We start from the raw sequence: 21,886 nt of genomic DNA on the forward strand, positions 1-21,886 counted from the left end.
CACAAGGCCGCTTGCACTGGCTCTGCCTGGCTCCAGATTGGAATTTGCTGCCTAACTGAGTTAGGATCTGCATTGAATCGGAGTCGGGTCGAGCACCCAACTCTCCTGACACTTTTCCAAAAAAAAGAGAGCAGCTGGGGCAGAAGGTACAGATTATTCAGCCATTCGCCAAAGCCCATGCAGTGGTCAGAAGTGGATATAGTTCAACGGAGACAATATTTCCTGATAGAAGAGGTGTCGGGCATCTTACCTCAGACACAAGGACGGTGCCTTCACACCCAACTCCCTGCCTGTCACCTTTGCTGGCTATGGCTGAGGAGGGAGCAATCTACACTTATCTAACCCACCCGGCAGGCTCCCTGCCCAGCGACAGGTCGGCCCTGGCTCAGCATCACAGTGAGTGCACTTCACTTTGTGGCGGTTTTTCAGGGGGGTGGATTTTGGGAGGCTGGGATTCCATTTTTGCTGCTGTAATGTTGATAAATAGCAGGTCTAGCAATGCACGAGGGGTCAGATCCCCATCTGGTGTAGGCGGGCACAGCTTCACTGACTTCAGTGCATTAACTCTGGATTTACACCAGGGTCACAGAGATCAGAATTTGGTCCTAACTCCAGTGACTTCAGTGGGGTTGCTCTGGATTTACCTCTGGTCACTGAGGTAAAAATCCAGCCCTGACCCCATTCGTTGCAGTGGAGTCACTCTGGATTTGGAACAAGGTAACTGAGATCTGAATCCAGCCCTGACACAATTCATTGCAGTGGAGTCAGTCCGGATTTGGAACAAGGTAACTGAGATCTGAATCCAGCCCTGACACAATTCATTGCAGTGGAGTCAGTCCGGATTTGGAACAAGGTCACTGAGATCTGAAATCAGCCCTGACTATGAAAGAAAATAACCTGAAGACAATCGAATGTCTCTTTCAAATCAGCTTCATCAAACCCAGCATCCAAAATGCTAAAATTGTATCTGTATTTCATGGCATCACTACAGGGCATTCTTAAGTTGTGTGACTGCCTTAATTGTGCATTTCCAGACCTGGATTCCTTTTCAGGGTAACCTTAACTCTCAATTTTGGGGCAGTGCTTGGCGGTAGGATGATTCTAACACCCCTGGAAAGCTTTTACCATTAAATTACACGCCACCTTCACACAGATTTTTGTCTGGGCATCACTATGCAAGGCCAGAGAATCAACAGCTCTGTAGACTGTGGTGGCCTTTCAGCAGCTTTGCACCAGCTGGGGTCTGGGTTTAGGTTCCTCTAGCCCGTAGGAGAAGCTCAGCGTAAGGCTTTGACTCACTTCTGCACTGGTAAATGAGACAGTGACTCTGAACTCTTCCAAACCAGCGACAGTCTAAGAGCCAGGTTGGCCCTGGTGTAGGCCCTGGTGTAAATCGCGGTGACGCCACTGGCGTCTACAGGGCTTTGCTGATTTGTACCAGCTGAGCACCTGGCCTTTCCGCCTTGATTTATTTATTCATTTTCCCACAATGCTCAGCACCACAACAGGGACCAAATTTGCAGGGGCTCTCAGCTTTCGTGTGGGCACCCAACTCAGTGGCTAGGTTCCAGGGGAGCCCAGCGCATTGGGTGCTAATCTCTGGAAATCTGCCCATAGACCCCACAGCCGGAGGTGCTGTTGGACTGGGGCCATCTGGAAAGCTGTGTCCTGAGCCACCAAGCCCGGATTGGGGGTGGTGAGGAAAATGTGCTTTAGCAGCTACCCCCCCTTTGCAGCTAACCCCACCCAGGGAGACCTCCCCCCATGGAAGCTAACCCCATCTGGGGAGACTCCCCCCGTCCCCCAGCAGCAGCTAACCCTGCCTGGGGAGCCCGCCCCAGCTCACCTCGGGTCCACCTCCTCCGCTGAGCATGCCGGCCCCCTCCCAGGCTTGATAATGAAACCCTTTATCATAAGGCAGTTTTGTAGTTCCTCATTTACTTAATCAGGGTGACAACATTGTATTCCTCCTGCCCCAATAACAAAGAAATTGGGGCTCCCACAGCTGTGAAAATAACCATCCCAGGCTGCTGTGCGCTATGCTAAGTGGAGTGAGTTTGTCAATGCAAATGTAAATTCCTGAAATTCCTTTCCCCACTCCAATGCAAATGCTTGAAATTCCTTTGCCCACTCCTCATAATTTACCACCAGATGTCAGGGTAGAGCTCATCCTGACTCTGCTTACATCTGTATTATCGTGGCCTCTAGCAGCCCCAGTCGTTTACCAGGACTCCATTGTGCTGGGTGCTGCACAAACCCAGGATAAAAAGGCAGTGCCCTGCCCTATGGCATTTCCAATCTGGGCCTAAGGCAGGAGACGACAGACGGTTACAGACAGACGATGGGGAGAACGACGAGCCCATAACGGTCGCTGTGACGAGCTGTGGTAGCTGCACCCTCAGCCTAGCCATTGTCAAGTTTTTTTGTGGGCTTCACAACCAAGACGAGTGTTGGTCTCTCTGCGCTGGGTCTGACAGCTCCTCCCCCTCGCTGAATCGGGCTCGCAGCACAAAGGGATCCCTAGGAGATGACACCTTCTGCAAGGTGTGTCACTGAGCGATGTGTTCTGCGTCTCGCCTTCATCCCACCACATATTGCTGGGCTGGAGGCAGGAAATCCTGGGTGAAATTCCCAGCCCCGGCTGTTGCAGGAGATGGGTTGAGATGGTTGGAATCATCCTGTCCAGCCTCAGTTTAGAGATCATAGAATCATAGAATCTCAGGGTTGGAAGGGACCTCAGGAGGTATCTAGTCCAACCCCCTGCTCAAAGCAGGACCAAACCAAACTAAATCATCCCAGCCAGGGCTTTGTCAAGCCGGGCCTTAAAAACCTCTAAGGAAGGAGATTCCACCACCTCCCTAGATCCACTCAGAGCTGATGGTTTACACTAGTTTACTGTATCTCTGTATGATCATTAACATATGTTCACCTCCCCCCAACCCCCACACTTCCGGCAGTGGGTTTCCTGATCTGCTGAGCTGAGAAGAGCAGTGTCTGATCCACCTCCTTCTCAGAGACTTTTGCAGGAAATTTGCTCAGCTAGCCACAGTCAAACAAGGGGGCTTCTTTCCACCGACAGGTGAGAACTGCAAACAGGCCAGGCCAGAGCGTTAAAGGGCAGAGATGTTGCCTTGCAGATGTCAATGGGTGTGGGTGCACCACAGGCAGTTATCTCCCCCAGTGCATGCAAACTGGCTCTGCATTTCCCCCGTTGATTCTTGCAGCTTGTCCGCAGTGCCTGCTTTGGCATCGGATCGCTCTGCGGGTGGGCTGGGCCGGGAACATCGTCCTGCTGGGAGCTGTGATAGCGCTGGCTGTCCTGGGTGAGTAGCCCCCGGCTGTGGGTTTTGGGCTGCGGCCCAGCAACGCTCCGGGAACTCAACACACCTTGTTGGGGCTCAATGCAAGAATCGCTGAGCGGCGGCCTCTGGCCTGGGTGATACAGGAGCTCAGACTAGATGAGCCAAATGGTCTCTTCTAGCCTTGAACGTTGTGCTTCTGGGACAACTGTGCCAGGTTCTCAGTTGCAATAAATTGCCTTAGGGTCATTGATTTACACTGCCTGGGGATCTGCCCATCAACTCCTATGGAGCTATGGCTGAGTCACACCAGCTGGGATCTGGCCCATTGACTCCGATGGAGCCATAGGCACCTATGTCAGGGGTGCTCTAGGCCTCAGGCACCCACAGACAAATAATAGGGGTTCAGCACCCACCAGCCACAGTGGTTCGGCCTGGCCCCAGGGCTGGCTGCTGATCAGCTGTTCGGAGGGCAGGGGGATGGGACGGGGGAAGAGAAGGGGATGGGATGGGAAAGGGGATTTTGGAGGAAGGGGGGTGGAGTGGGGGCAAGAAGAATGTAGCAAGGACGGGGCCTCGGGGTGGGGAGAGGTGGAGTGAGGGCGGGGCTTTGGGGGAGAGGTAGTGCAGGGGCGGGGCCTCAGGACAGAGCGGGGGTGTATCACCCTCTGGGAAATCCAGAAATCAGCACCTGGGGATGGAGATACGGCTGATCTACCCCAGCTGGAATCTGGCCTTGTCTTTTCCAATTTTTCGCTTCTATTTATCTTGCAGTTGGTCAGTGCCCATCCCAGACTCGCCCAACAGCAGCCGTCGTCCAGCAGACCGCTCAGCAGAGCAATTCATGTGAGATCAATGAAAACACACCAGCGTGCAACCGTACATTGGAGGGTTTCCGATCTTACCTGAAGCGAAATTTGTGTGGGGTGGAAAACAGCTCAGCCGTTAACCCCCCCCCCCCGTTCCCCCCACATCCTGTATCCGACCAGTCACTCACTCTCACTGTTACACACCCAGATTTTTACATGTAACCCTTCTGCCCCTCTGAGCTGGCAGCAACAAGGGCCGGGTTCAGTATCCAGGGGTTCTGTTTCAATAACACATGGCAAAACCGGCTCGAGCCCCCACCCAGTGACCTGGGACAATTACCTACCACCCCCCCGGGCGCCTCTAGGAGGCAATACTTCCCCTCTCGCAAGCACGGAGTCCGAGTGTAGCAAAATCCTTTTAATAAAGGAGGGAAACAATGCGGCATCACGTTGAAGAAACACCACAAACAGGATTATAACACAAACCATAAGCGACAAAAACGCACCTCCAAGTACATTTGGCAATGTCCTTTCCCCCTTAGGGTCTTAAGTCCAATCACCTCAAAGTCCAACAACCCAAAAGTCTCTGGTCAGTGCCACCCCAGAGTTCAAAAGTTTATCTGCAGAGTTCCCCCCCCCCCAGCATGGGTGGAAATGGGGGGTACACACAGGGTGTTAAGGGGCACCTTACGTGGGCCAGGGCCAACTGCTCCGCCTCTCCGTGGAGTTCTGCTGCAGCCTTCACCACGACCGGCTCCACTCCACCAGCTGTGCCGCTCCTCCAGCCGTCCCCACGAGCCGCTCCACTCTGCTCACTGTGCCATGAGCTGCTCCAGCACGCTGCAAACTGCTCCGCTCTGCTTGGCGATAGATCTTCAGGCTCCCCCACTAGTTAACACAGCACTCAGGGATCTCAGCTCAGTAAGTTCAGCTCTTTCAGTTCTTAGTAGGGGAGCCTCAGTGCTGGCTACTGGTCCAACGTGAATTCAGCTTAGCAGCCTCTAGATGGACTCCTAAGGGAACCAAAATTAGCTCTGCTCTTTTGACAGTGGAGAGAGGAGGATGTGCAGTGGGTGATCCAGGCCCTCAAAAGGGGCCCCTACCATAAGCAGTCCCCAACCTCTCTCAATTCAGTGGGTTTTGGCACCCATGTCCCTTGTCTAGCAAGTGCTATTTAATTTAGGTTGAGTCATTCCTGTCATAAAGCAGTCTCATAGTTCCTCATTCACATAATTAGGGTGACAGCACTTTATTCCTCCTGCCCCAATAACAAAGAAATTGGGGATCCCACAGCTGTCAAAATAACCATCCCAGGCTGCTGTGTGCTATGCTAAGTGGGGTGGGTGTGCCAATGTAAATTCCTGAAATTCCTTTTCCCGCTCCAATGCAAATGCTTGGAATTCCTTTTCCCACTCCTCATAATTTACCACCAGATGTCAGGGTAGAGCTCATCCTGACTCTGCTTACATACATAAAGCCGAGACATCTTCGTTCCCACCCCCTCTATCCCATCCCTACTTTCATAAGCCTCTATAACAGGGGTAGGCAACCTATGGCACGTGTGCCGAAGGCGGCACGCGAGCTGATTTTCAGTGGCACTCACACTGCCCAGGTCCTGGTCACTAGTCCGGAGGGCTCTTGTTTACTTTACATACAATCGTTTAGTTCTATATTATAGACTTATAGAAAGAGCCCTTCTAAAAACGTTACAATGTATGACCGACACGCGAAATCTTAAATCAGAGTGACTAAATAAAGACTTGGCACAGCACTTCTGAAAGGTTGCCAACCCCTGCCTATAGTATTGCCAGGAATCTACAGCCTCAGCTGTGACAGCTCGTGGCCAGTCAGGATGGTCAGAGCCCTGGACAGGCAGCTGGAGCCATAATAGCGTAATAAGATTTTATAGTTCTTTGGTTGATAGGTGTATTACATGTGTAGCACCTAGAGGCACTAACTGAGATCAGGGTCACACTGTGCCAGGTGCTGCACGGACTCACAGGGAGAGACAGTCCCTGCCCCAGCTGAGATCAGGGCCCCGTTGTGCCGGGCTGCACAGACACACGGCGAGAGACAGTCCCTGCCCCAGCTGAGATCAGGGCCAGCATTGACTGACATTAGCATACTCCCTACTGAGCCCTGCAGCACAGCGCCCCCTAGCACTGCACTGGTGCATTGGGGTCAGCAGTGGCTGCAAGGTGAGAGCGCCCCCTATTGAGCCTCTGATGGCCTAGCACAGCGCCCCCCAGTGCCACATTGGGGCATTGGAGCCAGTAATGGCTGTGAAGGGAGAATGCCCCCTACTGAGCCCCCCGTTCCACTAACCTGCACCACACAGAGGTATTGGGGTCAGCACTGACACAGAGCACCCAATGCTGTTATGATGTTGCCACGCTCCCCGGAGCTGTGCCAACGCGCTGCACGTTGTCTCACTAACACACTGAGTGGGAAGGCTCCGGGCGACTCTGCGGGGGAAGCTGGTCAGAGCTGGTAGCATGATTAGACTCGTTATTGAGAACTGTTCCATTTCCTCATCCAGAGGGCTCCGGGTGCAAACTCTGCCCCAGGCACTGGGTGCCGCACATGGACAAGTGCTACTGGCTGTCGGAAGAGAATCAGTACTGGAGCTGGGGCCGTGATGACTGCTCACGGAGGGGGTCTCACCTGCTCATGATCCAGGACCGGGAGGAGCTGGTAAAGAATGTGCTAAACTTCACCTAACATATTTGTGTCCTTGTTAATGAGCGCAGGTCAAGAAACCCTCTTTTATTTTTCTATCAACAAACTTTTGAAAGCAAAATTTTCTTTCACAATTTTTCTATTTTTTCACTGGAAAATTTTACAGTGAAAAGAGCTATTCATCTTTTTCAGAATTTTGACAGATATCTTTTAAATTTATATTTTCAGTGGTGCAAAATTATGGGTTATAAGTATTTTTTATCTATTTTTATTGCTTTATATTTCCACAGTTGTGGGAAATCACGGGGCGGGGGCAGACACTGGGCAGAGAGGTCCGACCATAACTATTTAATGACAGTAGCTGTTGAGATTCAAAATGGTCACGTTTTGTAACCATCAAAATATACAAAGTAAAACTCCTTAAATCAAATGCTAATGTCTCAACCAGGGTTTTTCTTACTTTACCTCTCTGTAAATTATCATCATCCATGGAAATATTTTTTCATCGGTTTGTGTGTCTACAGTGAATTTGACATTTACCAATAAAAATCTAATCTTTCCAGGCCTAAATATATTACATAAATACATTAATAGTAGATCCCAAAGCATTTTACGGTCCTAAAATGATGAAGTGCAAACTGGAGACAGGGATTGTTCAGCTATCACTGGGATGCGACTACCTCTGGGGTGGGGCAGCTGCGTAACAGCTGTATAACAATGTTGCACAGGGTTTGGTCACTCAGTACAGAATCATGCCCTATATGGAAAGAGGCACAGTAGCTGGATAACAGCAGAGAGTTTGCCCTGGGCTGAAATGTTACTAATTATTCATTAGAGCTGTGTTAAAAAAAGCCAGCACAAAAATTTTTTTAAATTTTTTCATTCCAAAAAATTGAGAATGTTTACTGAAGTTCATTGAAAATTTGAAATAAAATTAATCAAAATCCTGGTGGAGGGGAACAGGACTGACTCAGTTGTTAATTAGTAGTGTAAGTTATTTGTTATGTTTACAGCACTTTCAATTGGCGTTTCAGCTAGTCCTGATTTGTCACTGATATTAATGATCAAAACCCAAACTAGAGATCAGGTCTCATTTGCATCGTGAGCAAAGGAGCCAGAGAATTCCACCATGTTCTGTTCTCTCTGACCCCGTGCCCATTTCACAGGAGTTCACACAGAATCTTACAGGAAATCGTATTCCGGCGTGGATTGGACTCAACATCACCTCCCCTGGGAGGAAGTGGACCTGGGTGGATGGTTCCCCGTTAAATCAAACACTGTAAGTGTTTCCTGATTAGTATTTGACATCAGTCTGCAATAAGTATATAGAGTGAAATCCCCATTAAAGTCAACGGTAAATCTGCTGTTGAAGGATTTCATCCATTAATTTTACAGTGTAAAGGCCTCAATCTGGCAAACATACGTGGGTTTGACTGTCTCATTGCAGTGAATGGCAGTACCCAGGGGAGGGAAGCTAAGCGAATACATAAATGAATCAGGGTCTCTGTTTGCCTGGGCTCATCTAGGGTTACCAACTTTGGTTGGATGAATTCCTGGAGGTCTCATCACATGACATCTTTAATTCTTGAAGACGCCAGGGCAATCTTGGAGGGTTGGCAACCCTAGGCTCATTGGTCCTTGGCAAATGTGGTCACTTCCTTCTTTCTGGGTGGGTGTTCCACCCTTGCTCTACCCTGAGGGCCTGCCCCCTCCCCCATAGCCCCATCCCCACTCCATCTCTTCCTGCCCAGGCTCCGCCCCATCCCCTCAGCATCTCCTGCCTGGCGCTGAACAGCTGATTGGCGGGTGGCTGGTGGATGCTGAGCACCCACTATTTTTTTTCCATAGGTGCTACAGCCCCGGGACTGATTGCAAAACAGTGGAAACAATTTAAGTCTTTTCTTGGTTTTTTTAATCAACATTTGAGATTTCAGAATTCCAAAGCTGATCAGTTTCAAAACTGAGAAAGTTCCAACTACCTCAATAGCTGGTCAAAAAAAACCCAATCCTAGAAAAAAAGTCACACAAATTTCATCAAAACTTCCCCATGTTTTAAACTGACATTTGAAACTGACTCAACTTTGCATGTACGTTTCAAAAGCGGAAGATTTGCAGGGTTCTGAAGGTTGGCCTCTCTGAAGGAGCACCCGCGTTAACTTCGCTGCACGTTTCTGTACCATGCACATCTCTCCAAAACATACCAACTTGCTTTACGTATTAACCTACCTAGGGAAAGACGGCTGGAACCCCAGCGTCTTGGGAGGAAGGAGAAAAGCGGCTCTGCTCCACCTCTGAACACACTGATAGTGACTGTCTCCTTCACTCCTTAGATTCACGGTATCGGGTCCTGCGGAAGAGAACAGCTGTGCTGCAGTCAAGAAGACTCAGATCAAGTCTGAAATCTGCAACACTGACTATAAATGGATTTGCCAAAAGGAAGCTGTGCTCATTTAACCGGCTGGATTGGTGGCCTCTGTTTGAAGAGGTGGAATGCAAAATATTGTGTGTCTGTCTTTATTACCACTAACAAATTCTCAGCTGGGGGAAATCTGGGCCCCTCCAGTAAAGTCAGTGGGGCAAGACTGATTCACACCAGCCAGGGGCCTGGGCCCACTCATTCAAATGGAGCTACGGCTGATTTCAGCCAGCTGGGGTCTGGCCTCATTGACTCCAATGGAGCTTCCCTCGATTTATACCAGCTGGGGATCAGGCTCTTTGGAAGGGTTCTGGATTTACAAAATTATAAAATCACTTCGCTTCTAAAATTGTTTTCAGTGTATAAAAATAATTTGATTCCTGGGACATCATTAGGTGCATTACGGTAGCGCTCAGATCAGGGCCCCCTTCTGCCGGGCGCTGCACAGACACACAGGGAGAGACAGTCCCTGCCCCAGCTGAGATCAGGGCCCCATTGTGCCGGGTGCTGCACAGACACACAGAGAGAGACAGTCCCTGCCCCAGCTGAGATCAGGGCCCCGTTGTGCCGGGTGCTGCACAGACACACAGGGAGAGACAGTCCCTGCCCCAGCTGAGATCAGGGCCCCGTTGTGCCGGGCGCTGCACAGACACAGTGAGAGACAGTCCCTGCCCCAGCTGAGATCAGGGCCCCATTGTGCCGGGCACTGCACAGACACAGTGTGAGACACTCCCTGTCCCAGAGAATTTACAATCAGAGTCTGAGATTCCAAGGCCCCTAAAGGTGTCAGGTGTTCAAATCCTAATGAAATACAACTCTTGGGCTCCTCTGAAAATCGAAGCCTGAATGGACAGAGCAAACATTACTATCTACATGTAAGACATGGGGGGAGTGGGGGTTGGGCACCCCCAGGGAAATGAGGAAGCCGGCGCCGTACCTAAGTCCCCTGCCAATTTTTGTGGTTTTAAAAAATGATTGTTCTCTTCCCAGCATATGAAAGATGCACGAACAGGGGCACTGGACTATGGTGCAGATTTTGGCCGTTATACAAAGTGCAGTTAAATGAGCAAAGTAACAAAAATAAACATAAATTCCAGAAATCGACAGAAAAAGGCCGTAGATTTTTAAGGCCAGAAAGGACCGTTCGATGATTTTGTCTGATCTCCTGCGTAACACAGGCCAGAGACTCCTCTCCGGTGATGCCGGCCTGGAGCCCAATCCGTGGGGCTGAGCGACCGCTCTTAGCCCAACCCACTTGTGAGTCAAACCGCTCACGCGATGGCGAATCCGCCACATCCCTCGGTAAGTGGCTCCGATGGCCGGTTCCCCTCACTGTTAAAAAGGGGGCAGCGTATTTGCAGTCTGAATTTGTCTTGCTTCACCTTCCAGCCATGGGATTCTTCTGCCTCAGTGTGTCCGACTCGAGATCTCGACTAGAATCCTCTTCCCGCGCAGACTGTGAACAGGTCTCCCCCGAACCTTGTGTGTGATGAGCGAAGTAGAACGACCTCTTTAATGTCACCCACTGCCCGGCATGTTTGCCAGAAGAGCCCAAATCCTCCTTGTAGTTCTCTGAAAGAGCTGCAATTTCTTCAACATCTTTGTAAGGAGACAGCTCTGACCACCTGAGGTAGCAGGTTAAAAAAGAAACCTCGCTCATCTTAAAGTGTGATTCAAAGTTAGCAGTTGATCTTCGACACCTCTGGAGCGCAGCTGACCACAAAAGAGCAGCTGTCGCTTTCCTCAGGCGACAAAAGACTCCTGGCAGGATTCCACGGCATGTGTGAAATGCGTCTCTTAAATGCTCATTAGAATTATAGTTACAATTACCAGGCCATAGCCCAGTGCTCCCCAAACTGTGGGGTGGGCCCCCCTACGGAGGGCACAGAGGAACGTGTAGGGGGGCCTGGGCCAGCCTGTATGTGGGGGCGGGCAGGAAGTGCTACACAGCCCCACGCTGCCCCGCCCCCAGCTGCAGCTCCAGCCCCACCCTCCCCACTGGCTCCCGGCCCCAGCTACAGCCCCAATCCCGGCGGGGCAGGGACCAGGTAAGGGGGGGGAGGGCGGGCAGGAGAGGAATGACTGAAAAAGTCTGGGGCTATGGCAGGGGTCCCCAGACTGCATTAACTGGCCCAGCTCCTTTGGCTTCTACCAGCTGGAGATTTGGCTCTAAGGACTCAGTGGGGCTCGGGCCGATTTACCGCAGCTGGTGACAGTGAAGTGAACTCTGGCTCCCTCTGCTGTCTGCACCACAGCACATAGTCAGTATTGTACCGTGATACGTAAACAGATCTGGATGTGCCGACACCTCCCCTTTGGAGATACAGAGCCTGAGCCCAGTTACCACGTTCCTCAGCTCAGGCTGGGATTTAAGTAGTTTTAAGCCCCCTTTTTGCTTCCCCCTATTCTGGGTCTGTGCAGAGCTCTGCCTGCTGTAGATCGGAGCAGCTTCAAGGCTGCTCTAACCTACAGTCTGTTCTCTATTGGCCTTAGGTAGCACAGAACAGTGCACAGTGCATTCTGGCCATGTCCTCAATCCAGCCCCTACACCAAGGGGCTGGAAGCAGGGTATGTGCAGGGCCCTATGCCAGCTCCACACCGGCCATGGTAGCATAAACGTTTCCTGCAGAGAGAGAGAGAGAGAGAGAGAGAGAGAGTTTGTGGGGGTGTGAGTGTGTTCATTCCAAACAGGAATTAGTGGTCGGCTCTGTGATACTTTACACGGAAGGGATTGTTTTAAAAAAATTCAATTTTGGAAGAATTTTGCAAAAACGTCCAGTCCCACCTCTCCAGCTCCCTGGCATCCCACTGGGAGCAAACTTCCAAACAGGCAGGAAGCACTGGGAGACCCAGCTCCCCCCTGTTAGGATACCGAGGACCTGCGAGTCTGACAACTCCGGCTCCTGAGAAGGCCACCGGGGGGCTGCTGAGGAGCCAGGCAGGCAGGCAAGCAGGTAAGTTTCCATCCAAACTTTTGTCAAAATAGACACGTCCCTGCAGAATGTCTTGATTTTTGATGAATCACCATTTTCCCTGACAGGAAAAACGGGCTGTCGAAAAATTTCTGCCCAGATCCATTAGCGATTGTAACCCACTGGTCAGTGCGGGTCACAGGTCGCTGCCTGCGCCTGCTCCACAGAGGATCGACGTCTGTTATATCCGTCGCTACAAAGCCTGGCCCTGCAGCTCCAGCCCAGGGCAGCTCACGCGTCTTGTTCTGAATGTAACCCTTCTGCCGCTCTGAGTTGGCAGCAACAAGGGCTGGGTTCAGTATCCAGGGGTTCCGTTTCAATAGCACAATGCAAAACCGGCTCGAGCCCCCCACCCCCTCCCAGTGACCTGGGACAATTACATACCACCACCCCCCGGGCGCCTCGAGGAGGCAATGCTTCCCCTCTCGCAAGCACGGAGTCCGAGTGTAGCAAAATCCTTTTAATAAAGGAGGGAAACAGTGCGGCATCACGTTGAAGAAACACCACAAACAGGATTATAACACAAACCATAATCAACAAAAACGCACCTCCAAGTACGTTTGGCAATGTCCTTTCCCCCTTAGGGTCTCAAGTCCAATCACCCCAGAGTCCAACAACCCGAAAGTCTCTGGTCAGTGCCACCCCAGAGTTCAAAAGTTTATCTGCAGTTTTACCCCCCCGCCCCCGCATGGGTGGAAATGGGGGGGGGGGGCGCCACACACACAGGGTGTTAAGGGGCACCTTACATGGGCCAGGGCTGACTGCTCCACCTCTCTGTGGAGTTCTGCTGCAGCCTTCACCACGACCAGCTCCACTCCACCAGCTGTGCCGCTCCTCCAGCCGACCCGTGAGCCGCTCCAGCCGTCCCCACAAACCGCTCCACTCCGCTCACTGTTCCATGGGCTGCTCCAACACGCTGCAAACTGCTCCGCTCCGCCAGCTGATAGCGATAGATCTTCAGGCTCCCCCACTAGTTAACACAGCACTCAGTGATCTCAGCTCAGTAAGCGTAGCTCTTTTAGTGATTTCAGCTCTTAGTGATTTCAGCTTGTAGTAGGGGAACCCCAGTGCTGGTGCACTACTGGCGCAATGTGAATTCAGCTCAGCAGCCTCTAGATAGACTCCTAATGGAAACAAAATTAGCCCCACGGTGAACCATCCGACAGCCAGAGAGACACAAACAGCCTTTGTCTGACAGAAAACCCGGTTCACACCTTTGCCGGTGACCACCCGCCTGGACACAGACACTGGGACCATGACGGTCGGTGTTTACACAGAACTGCTTGCACAGCAGCTGCACGTGTGTTTCACAATGACAGTGGTGACCAGTGACACGCGCTTGAACGTGAGACCTCACGCCCCAGGCACCTCGCTGGCCCCTTTGCCAGGTGGCACTAAGGGGTCCCTGGGTCATACCATGCGTCTATCGCGGGACAGTCCAGGGGTCACCCAGAGAAGAGAAGCAGAACGAGAGGGTCCCCTAGTCACGGTGAAAGATGCAAATGCCCCAAGCCCCCTGGCTTAGACCAGTGGGTCTCAAACTCTTGTACCAGTGACCCCGTCCCCACAGCAAGTCTCTGCGTGTGACCCCCCCCTTATGAATTAAAAACACCTGTTTATATATTTAGCACCATTATAAATGCTGGCGGTGGGGTTTGGGATGGAGGCTGACAGCTCACAACCCCCCATGTAATAACCTTGCAACCCCTTGAGGGGTCCCGACCCCCAGTTTGAGAGCCCCTGGCTTAAACCATTGGTTTGCAACCTTTCTTCATTTGCAGAGCCCTACAGCATTTCCAATGGAGGTGCGAACCCCTCTGTAAATCTTACACATGGTCTGTGGATCCCCAGGGGTCCATGGAGCACAGGAAACCACTGGCTTAGACAGTTAGAATGAAAGTCCTGCAACAATCTCCTCTCATTGTTCTCTGGTTCTCTCCCTGACTGTTTCTTACACTTAGATTGTAAAGTCTTTAGAGCAGCTCTTTGTTATATGTTAGTGTATTATTGGTTATTGGTATTTCAAGTGACACTTATCCCCAGTCATTTAACGTTGCTTAACATCACCAATGGAGTGAAGCAGGGCTGCGTAGTGGCTCCTACACCGTTTAGTATTTACTTCCCACTCCCGCTTGAACGTGCGTTCCGTGATGTCCGAGGGGGTGTCTGTACTAGCACCAGACAGGACGGAGCGGGGTTTAACACTGCACGGTGCAGAGCTCAGACGAAGGTGAAGGAGATCATCAGAAGGGACCTGCTGTTTGCAGAGAATGCAGCCCCTGTGGCTCACCGTGTTGATGTCCTGCAACAGCTTATTACCAAGTGCTCTGATTCATGCCAAATCTCTGGGCTAGAAGGAGCTTGAAGAAGGCAGTTATCACGCCCCAGAGCCAGTTCCAGATATCACCTTAGGGGGTATTCATCTGGATGGTGTGGACCAATTTTGCTACCTTGGCTCTAACGTTACCAGCCATGTAGATCTTTATGCTGGGCTCACTAGCAGAATCAGCAAAGCAGCCGGGAACTTTTGTCTTTTGCAAGATAGATCCTGGAACAACAAATGGCCAATTAAAGTGAAAATCCATATTTATAAGACGTGTGTGTTATCCACTGTTCTATAGGACTCAAATATGGATGACTTATGCCAAACATACCAGGAGATTAACTAGCTTCCATGTCAGATGCTTGGGTAAAATTCTTCAAAGATGGCAGCAACACGGGGTGACAAATGTGGAAGTGCTAAATCGTGGTGGCATGTCATTTACGGGAACGTTAATTAGTAAGAAAGGGCTCAGGCAGCTTGGTCATGTCACGTGAATGCCGGATTGCAGGATCCCGAAGAGTTTGCAGTACTTTGACACTTGCGAAGGGTCTAGAAAGAGAGGCAGGCCGCTGCACAGATCCCGGGATGCTTGCAAAGCTTAGTGTCCTTTGGAATCTCTCTGGATGATTGGGAAAGGAACGCAGAATGCCGCACCGGTTGGCAGAATCAGCTTGTAGATGGAGTGAGGCGTTGCAAGGTGGACTGGATCAAGCTTTGTGATGACCAGAATCAGAGGAGGATTGAGAGGAGCCAGCAGAGGGGGTTTGGGCAGCTAATAAGGATGCCCCGGTTGGCTTCCTTTGGAACTCTACTGAACATGTACCACTGGGAGGCCAACCCAAAACATGCTGGAGGGATTATATCTCCCAGCTGGCCTGGGAATCCCCCAGGAGGAGCTGGAATCTGTTGTGGAGGAAAGGGAGGTCTGGTCCTCCCTACTCTCCATGCTGCTGCTGCGACCCTCACCAGGAAAAGCAGCGTAGAGGAAAAAAGAAAGAAAGAAGTTGGGGTCATCACTAGGTTCCAGAGTTAACAAGTCAATTAATTAAACGGGGCACTTTTCTGAGTTATTGTTTCAAGCTCTCTGCTGACTCTGATTTGCCAGGGTATATTCAAAACCAAGGAAGCTAGAAACATACTCTTTTTTAAATAAATAAAAGCAGGGATTCTTCATAATTTAAATAATTTATCCACTTCACCTATTAAGGGAATATTAAATTTAAGCCCCTAAAACCTCTGTTCGGTAGCTCCATGGCAATGGTGTTATTGTGCAGTAGAGTTAGTGCAGTGAGCATTGTAAAGATGTTTTTTCAGCCAGGATCTAGAGGGAGCAATGGCTGGAGAGGTCAGATGCTGCACAAGAGATGATGTATGTGTAAGTTCTGCATCCAGTGAAGAGGCTGCATTGGTCCTTTACATGATCTTAGACATTCTGTTCCCTCCTGCAGCACTTGGCTTCCTTCTAGAGCACTCGTCCGGCCGCTTGCAGATAAAATGTCTCTCTGAGTAGCACCTGGAGCTGCTGACCCCATATTCGTCCAGGTAGGCACAGTGCCCTTCCCCTCTGACCTGAAACCTGCAATGAGAAGCAGTGTGGGGTTATCAGATGCAGCCGGCTCCCGTTCCTGCTCACATACGGAGAAGCGATGTGGTTCAGTGCTGTACGACGCAGGGGAACTGGGTTCTCAACCAGGCTTTGCTACTAATCAACCCTGAGCTAGTCACTTCTAGCTGTAAATGTCACAGTGGACGCTGAGCGCCTGAAAATCAGGCTCACAGAGAACAGGAAACAGAGGTTGTGAAGTTTCTTGCAGGTCTTTCCAGTGTGTGAGGGGACATAGGCCTGGAAGGGAGCTCCTGGGTCACTGCGTCCAGCCCCCTGCTATGGCAGGCAACCCCGGCATATCATCCTGTTCACAGACTTCTCAGGCTCCGTGTTCTATCTAGTTAGGTGGTTCGCCCCACGGCTCCTATGGGGCGGCTGCTTCAGAACCTCCCTCCTCTGATGGGCAGAAACCTGCTAATTTCCAGCCCCAGATTAATTCCTGGCCAGTTTATCCCTGTGTGATCTTGTGCCAACATTGCCCTGTAGCTTCAGTAGCTCCTCTCCCGCCCAGGTGTCTACCCCCGAGGTATTTACAGAGCAATGAGAGACCCTCTCCTCTTGCTAGGCTCAACCAGCCAAGCTCTTTCAGTCTCCTCGGATAAGAGAGACTCTCCATTCCCACGAGCTGCACTTCTCTGCACCTATTCCAGTCTGAGAGCATCTCTCTTGAATACAGGTGACCAGAACTGGACACCTTAGTGCAGCTGGACTGGAAATCAGGCAATACCTCAGGGTAAGCAAACCTCATAAGAACGGCCGTGCTGGGTCAGACCAATGGTCCATCTAGCCCAGTGTCCTGTCTGCTGACAGTGGCCGGTGCCAGGTGCTTCAGAGGGAATGAACAGGACAATTCTCAAGTACCCATCGCCTGTTGGCCACTCCCAGCTTCTGGCAATTGGAGCTAGGGACATCCAGAGCTTGGGGTTGCTTTGCCTCTCAGACTCGCCTCGTCCAGCAACTTCTCTCTCCCAATATCCTTTTTCTGCCTCACCTGCCCCCTCACATTATCTTCTCCCCCTGGGTCTCCCAACCCCTCCCCCACACTTCCCATCCATTTCCTCTGCGTCCCCTTCTGCCCCAGGCAGCCAGAGCCCAGCTGTGCTCAGCAAGGCCCTAACGCGGCTACCAAGCTGCTCCCCCACTGAGCTGCCGCATCTTCTGCCGCATCCCGTAGCCATAGCAATTCCCCTCAGTGGGGTGTCATTGTGCACGAACGATGGGATGTGCTCGTGAATGCCTCAGGGGGGAACCGTTTACACAGAGGTGGGTGGCAAATGGAATTTCCATCTTGATGGAAATTCTCATGTTTTGGGACAAAAAGTCAAAATTTAAATTTCCTACAGAACAGAAATTCTCTTCCCCTCTCCCCTCAAAAAATTATTTAGGTTGACCCAAAATGAAACATTTTTATTAGACTGAGGCTGATGCCAGGCATCATGGGAACTGTAGTTCCTGGTTCTTCCACCCATGTTCTCTCCTATAGGTTCTGATTCCCAGCTGGACTACATCTCCCATGATGCACTGCAGTGTCTTCCTACCACCAAAATACCACAGAAGAACACGCATGAGTGAGACACTGCAGTGCATCATGGGAGATGTTGTCTTGTCAAAGACCAGAGACAAATGAGATCAGAAGGACCCAGAACTACAATTCCCATGATGTGCTGCAGCGGCCCCACAGGCAAACCAAAATGAAAATGTTTTGTTCTGGGTTGACTGAAAATAAACATTTGAGTCAATTTCCACAATGGAAAAATCTCATCCAGTGACCTTTCCCTCCAGGAAATTTTGCTTTCGACACAATCAGACTTTCCATAAGGGAAAACTTTTAGTTGGAATTTTTCCAACCAGTCCCGCTTGTGTCATCCACCGTTAACCGAGTGGGGCTCTCTGTCTCCTCTGGTGCCTACGCTATGGAAGAGGTCTACAGGTCTCCTACAGGTGCAACCTCCCCAGAACGAGCCCTGTAGCTCAGGCAGTAGAGGATCAGACTTTTAAGCTCCTGAGGTCTCGCTTCTAATCCCGGTTCTCCACCCAGCCCAGGGTTTTGTTGCATTTCTCTGAGCCCTAATACTGAGAAAGCGAATGAGGAAAAGGGACGCACAGGTTGTTGAATATGGTACCGTTGGTCCACTTCCAGGGCTGGCCCTCGCCTTGTTCCCTCTGGAGGCCAATCCAGCGGTAAGGGATCCCTTTATAGCGCAGCATGAAATCCTGTGGATAAGAACACACACATTATATCCTTAGCTGTGTTACAGCCGCCTTCACGGGGATCAGGGCCCCCACGCGCTGGGTGCTGCACACACAGAAAGCTGGTCCCTCACCCAAAGAGCTGCCAGTCAAACTACACAGGGCAAAGGGGTTCATCCAAAATGATTTTTCCCCCCACCAGAAAAATTTAAAAAAACCAAACAAACAAACAAAAAAAAAAAACCACATGCACCTGCCCTTCCCCCTCCATTTCATACCTGGGGGGTTTCCTCCCATTTTCTTACAGTTTCCCAACTTTGGGGAATCACAGAACACAGGGCTGGAAGGGACCTCAAGAGCTCATCAAGTCCAGCTCCCCATGCTCAGCCAGGAGAAAACAGACCTAGACCGTCCCTGACGGGTGTTTGTCCAACCTGGTCTTTAAAACCTCCAGTGATGGGGATTCCCCCACACCCTTGGAAGCCTGTTCCAGAGGCTAACTACTGTGAGAGTTAGAAAGTTTTTCCTAATATCGAACCTACATCTCCCTTGCTGCAAATTAAGCCCTTTACTGCTTGTCCTGCCTTCAGTGGACATGGGGAACAACTGATCAGTGTCCTCTTTATAAAAGCCCTTAACATACTGGAAGACCGTTATCGGGTCCCCGCTCAGTCTTCTTTTCTCAAGACTAAACACGCCCAGTTTTTTAAACCTTTGCTCATAAGTCAGGTCCTCTCAACCTTTGATCATTTTTGTTGCTCTCTCTGGACTCTCTCAAAATTGTCCACGTCTTTCCTAAAGTGAGGGACCCAGAACTGGGCACAGTATCCAGCTAAGACCTCACCAGTGCCAAGTAGAGCGGGACAATCACCTCCCATGTCTTACATACAACACTCCTGTTCATACACCCCGGGATGAGATTAGCCTTTTTCTCAGCTGCATCACATTGTCGAGTCATATTTAATTTGTGGTCCACTGCAACCTCCAGACCCTTTTCAGCAGCACTACTGCCAAACCAGGTATTCCCTATTTTCCTTCATGCATTTGATTTTTCCCTCCTGGGTGAAGTACTTTGTACTTGCCTTTATTGCTGGTTAAATTATATAGATATGGCTAGATATAGATATATAAAAGTGAGGCATATACTGTTGAGATGAAAATGTTCCATTCTTTTTCAGAGTAACCTTTGCACTGTTTTCCTGCTGGAAACAGTTTGGGGAATATCTGTATCTATATAAAGGTGGGTTTCCACACCTCTTTCCCACGCCTTTTACTTTCCTTCCCTTTTTCCAGTATAAAATGTGGAAAAAGGCAAAAAAACCCAAACCAAAAACAAAACAAAAACAAAAAAAGGAGAGTGGCGGGGTGGGGAGGGAACCCCAAATTTTGAAAAAATGAGATTTTGGAGTTAAAAAACCCAAACGAAAATGACATTTGAAGTTAAAAATGAAATGAAAAATTTTGGGGGGAAAAAATCAACTTTTTTCTATTTAAAAATGGCAAATCCTGCCCCTGAATTTCCATTTTACAGCCAGCTCCGCAGGGGATTCAGTTCCTTGAATCTAGGAGCTGCGTTAGACCTTCGGGGGCGCCAGGCTCTGGCATGTCCCTAGCTGTGGTTATGAAGATTCGTGTCTCTTCCTTACCAGCTCCGGCAGGGAATCAATGGAAGCCAGGGAGGCGTTGAGGGAAGAGCAGTGGCTCTGGCTGTTGTTCCAGTTCTCTTCAGTCTCTGAGAAGTAGAAGCATTTCCCTTGGTATCCCACCCAGCCGTCCGGGCACGCAGCAGTGACGTGGGGTGGGCAGGGGGGAGGCTTCCTGGCTGAAAATAAGGAAGTAGCACAGTGGTGAGAGATGGACTATCTCTGCTGTCTCTCTCTGCGTGGGAATCCCGGCCCGAGAGGGCAATAAGACCCCCATGTCTCAGGCTGGGTTGTTATTTTGCAGAGATCCCAAGACCAGAAGGGACCAATCTCTTGTCTGACCTCCTGCATCACACAGGTCTTAGAACTGCCCCAAAATAATCCCTCGAGCGGAGCTTTTACGTCCTCATCCCATCGTGATTTCAAAACCGTCAGTGATGGAGAATCCACCGCGCCCCTTGGTAAATCGTTCCGAGGGTGACTAACGCTCACTGTTAACAGCTGCTGCCTTATCCCCAGTCTGAGTTTGTCCAGCTTCAACTTCCAGCCATTGGATCCTTCTTGAATTGTGGGCACCAGAACTGGACATGGGATTCCAGCAGCGGTCGCAGCAGGGCCAAATCCAGAGGTAAAATAACCTCTCTACTCCTACTTGAATTTCCCATTTATACATCCCAGGGTCGCATTAGAGCCTTTGGCCACCGCATCCCACTGGGAGCTCGTGTTCAGCGGATTATCCCCCATGGCCCCCAAACCTTTGTCAGAGCCCCTGCTCCACAGACAGAGCTCCCCCTCCTGGTTGTACGGCCGCCATTTGCATGGGTTGGCTGGGGAGGACAGGGTGGAGCTAAGATGGCGTCATGACCCACGGTAACCATGCATCCAAATGGGCCTGTCCGCCATCTTAACTTCTGGCACCGTCAGGGGTGGACCCATTCTGCCAGGCAAGCAGTGAAAAATGGGAGGGGTGGGGGCATTTCATGGACTCCCCCTTGACATACCATCCTCAGTGCACACATGTGACAGCTGCCACACCGGGGCTAGAACTGGGGCCCTCCAGAGCTAAGAGCGAGACCCGTAATATCAGAGCCGAGAGCCCCTAGGTGGGGCTAGAACAGCTCATGTTCTGGGCCCAAAGCCGGCCTGTCACACACACTCGCCAAGTTGTTCCACTCGGGCGAGCGAAGCAGCTACTAAAACTGAGGGCAAAGAGCCTAACAAGAGGGATGCGGAAAACACTTTCAGTTTGGGCCAATGGAAACTTTTACCAGACATGTGATTTCCCAGTGCACAGACACATTAACTATGGGCAGAAATGCTGGCACGTGCTCTGCAGCAAAACAGCACGGGTGGATGGCTGGCACATGTGTAGAGATGCTGGCTCTGCGCTTCCTGTATTCCAGGCCCATTCGGGGCCCTGACATTCCCCTGGTGTGACTTAGAGCAGCCTCAGGGTTGCTCTAACTTACGCTCTGCTTCTCAGGCCACCTGGGAAGCACAGAACAGCTGTAATGCAGCATGCTCTGGCCACAACCCCAACCCATCCCCTACACTCTGGGTGCAGAGCCCATACACCAGCTTCACACCAGCTGGGGAGGCCCCCTGAATTGGGGGGATTCTCAGAGGGCTCTTTGGATCCATCTTGAGTCCCCAGAGTGGTGTCAAGTGGTCTAAGGATCCAGCCCAGAGTCTCCCACTCTCCACACAGTCCAACCCGACCCCTGCAGCGGGGTCCTCCCTGTAGCCATTTCCTTGTGAAGGTCTGTTTGCCCAGTGAGGCCAAGCAGCCAGCCCCTCGCTCCAGCACTGACAGCTGTCACCGCACACTCCCTACCGCATGTGTCTTCTCTAAGGAATCCCGGGGGCAGGGCGCACACACCCCAACACACCCCTTTCCGCTGCGCCAGCGACACCCAGCCAGGAACGGGAAGAATCCGTTCAGCGTGACA

The 21,886-nt window shown here is 50.9% G+C and overlaps 2 protein-coding genes across 10 annotated transcripts in view; one reads left to right on the forward strand and one right to left on the reverse strand.

The window, feature by feature from the left end:
* The first annotated feature begins 308 nt into the window (after positions 1–308).
* Positions 309–9,250, forward strand: LOC120394225 (killer cell lectin-like receptor subfamily B member 1B allele C). The gene is made up of 6 exons (XM_039518452.1): positions 309–396; positions 3,225–3,323; positions 4,074–4,243; positions 6,650–6,802; positions 7,954–8,066; positions 9,118–9,250. The coding sequence occupies exons 1-6, from the start codon at positions 309–311 to the stop codon at positions 9,239–9,241; spliced, it is 747 nt and encodes a 248-aa protein (XP_039374386.1). The 3' UTR covers positions 9,242–9,250.
* A 4,016-nt stretch (positions 9,251–13,266) lies between these two features.
* Positions 13,267–21,886, reverse strand: part of LOC120394237 (C-type lectin domain family 2 member D-like) — an 86,303-nt gene continuing 77,683 nt past the window's right edge. For 5 of the 9 annotated variants that reach the window (XM_039518469.1, XM_039518467.1, XM_039518471.1 and 2 more), the window contains 3 exons: positions 19,941–20,116; positions 18,228–18,318; positions 13,306–16,074 (listed from right to left, as the gene is read on the reverse strand). In XM_039518469.1, the coding sequence (XP_039374403.1) occupies positions 15,845–16,074; positions 18,228–18,318; positions 19,941–20,116 (497 nt within the window). In that variant the 3' untranslated portion in view covers positions 13,306–15,844. The other 4 variants (XR_005592217.1, XR_005592216.1, XR_005592215.1 and 1 more) reach the window with 4 other exon arrangements.

Source organism: Mauremys reevesii, unplaced genomic scaffold (genome assembly GCF_016161935.1).
Source record: "Mauremys reevesii isolate NIE-2019 unplaced genomic scaffold, ASM1616193v1 Contig43, whole genome shotgun sequence".
Classification (NCBI taxonomy): Eukaryota; Metazoa; Chordata; order Testudines; family Geoemydidae; genus Mauremys; species Mauremys reevesii.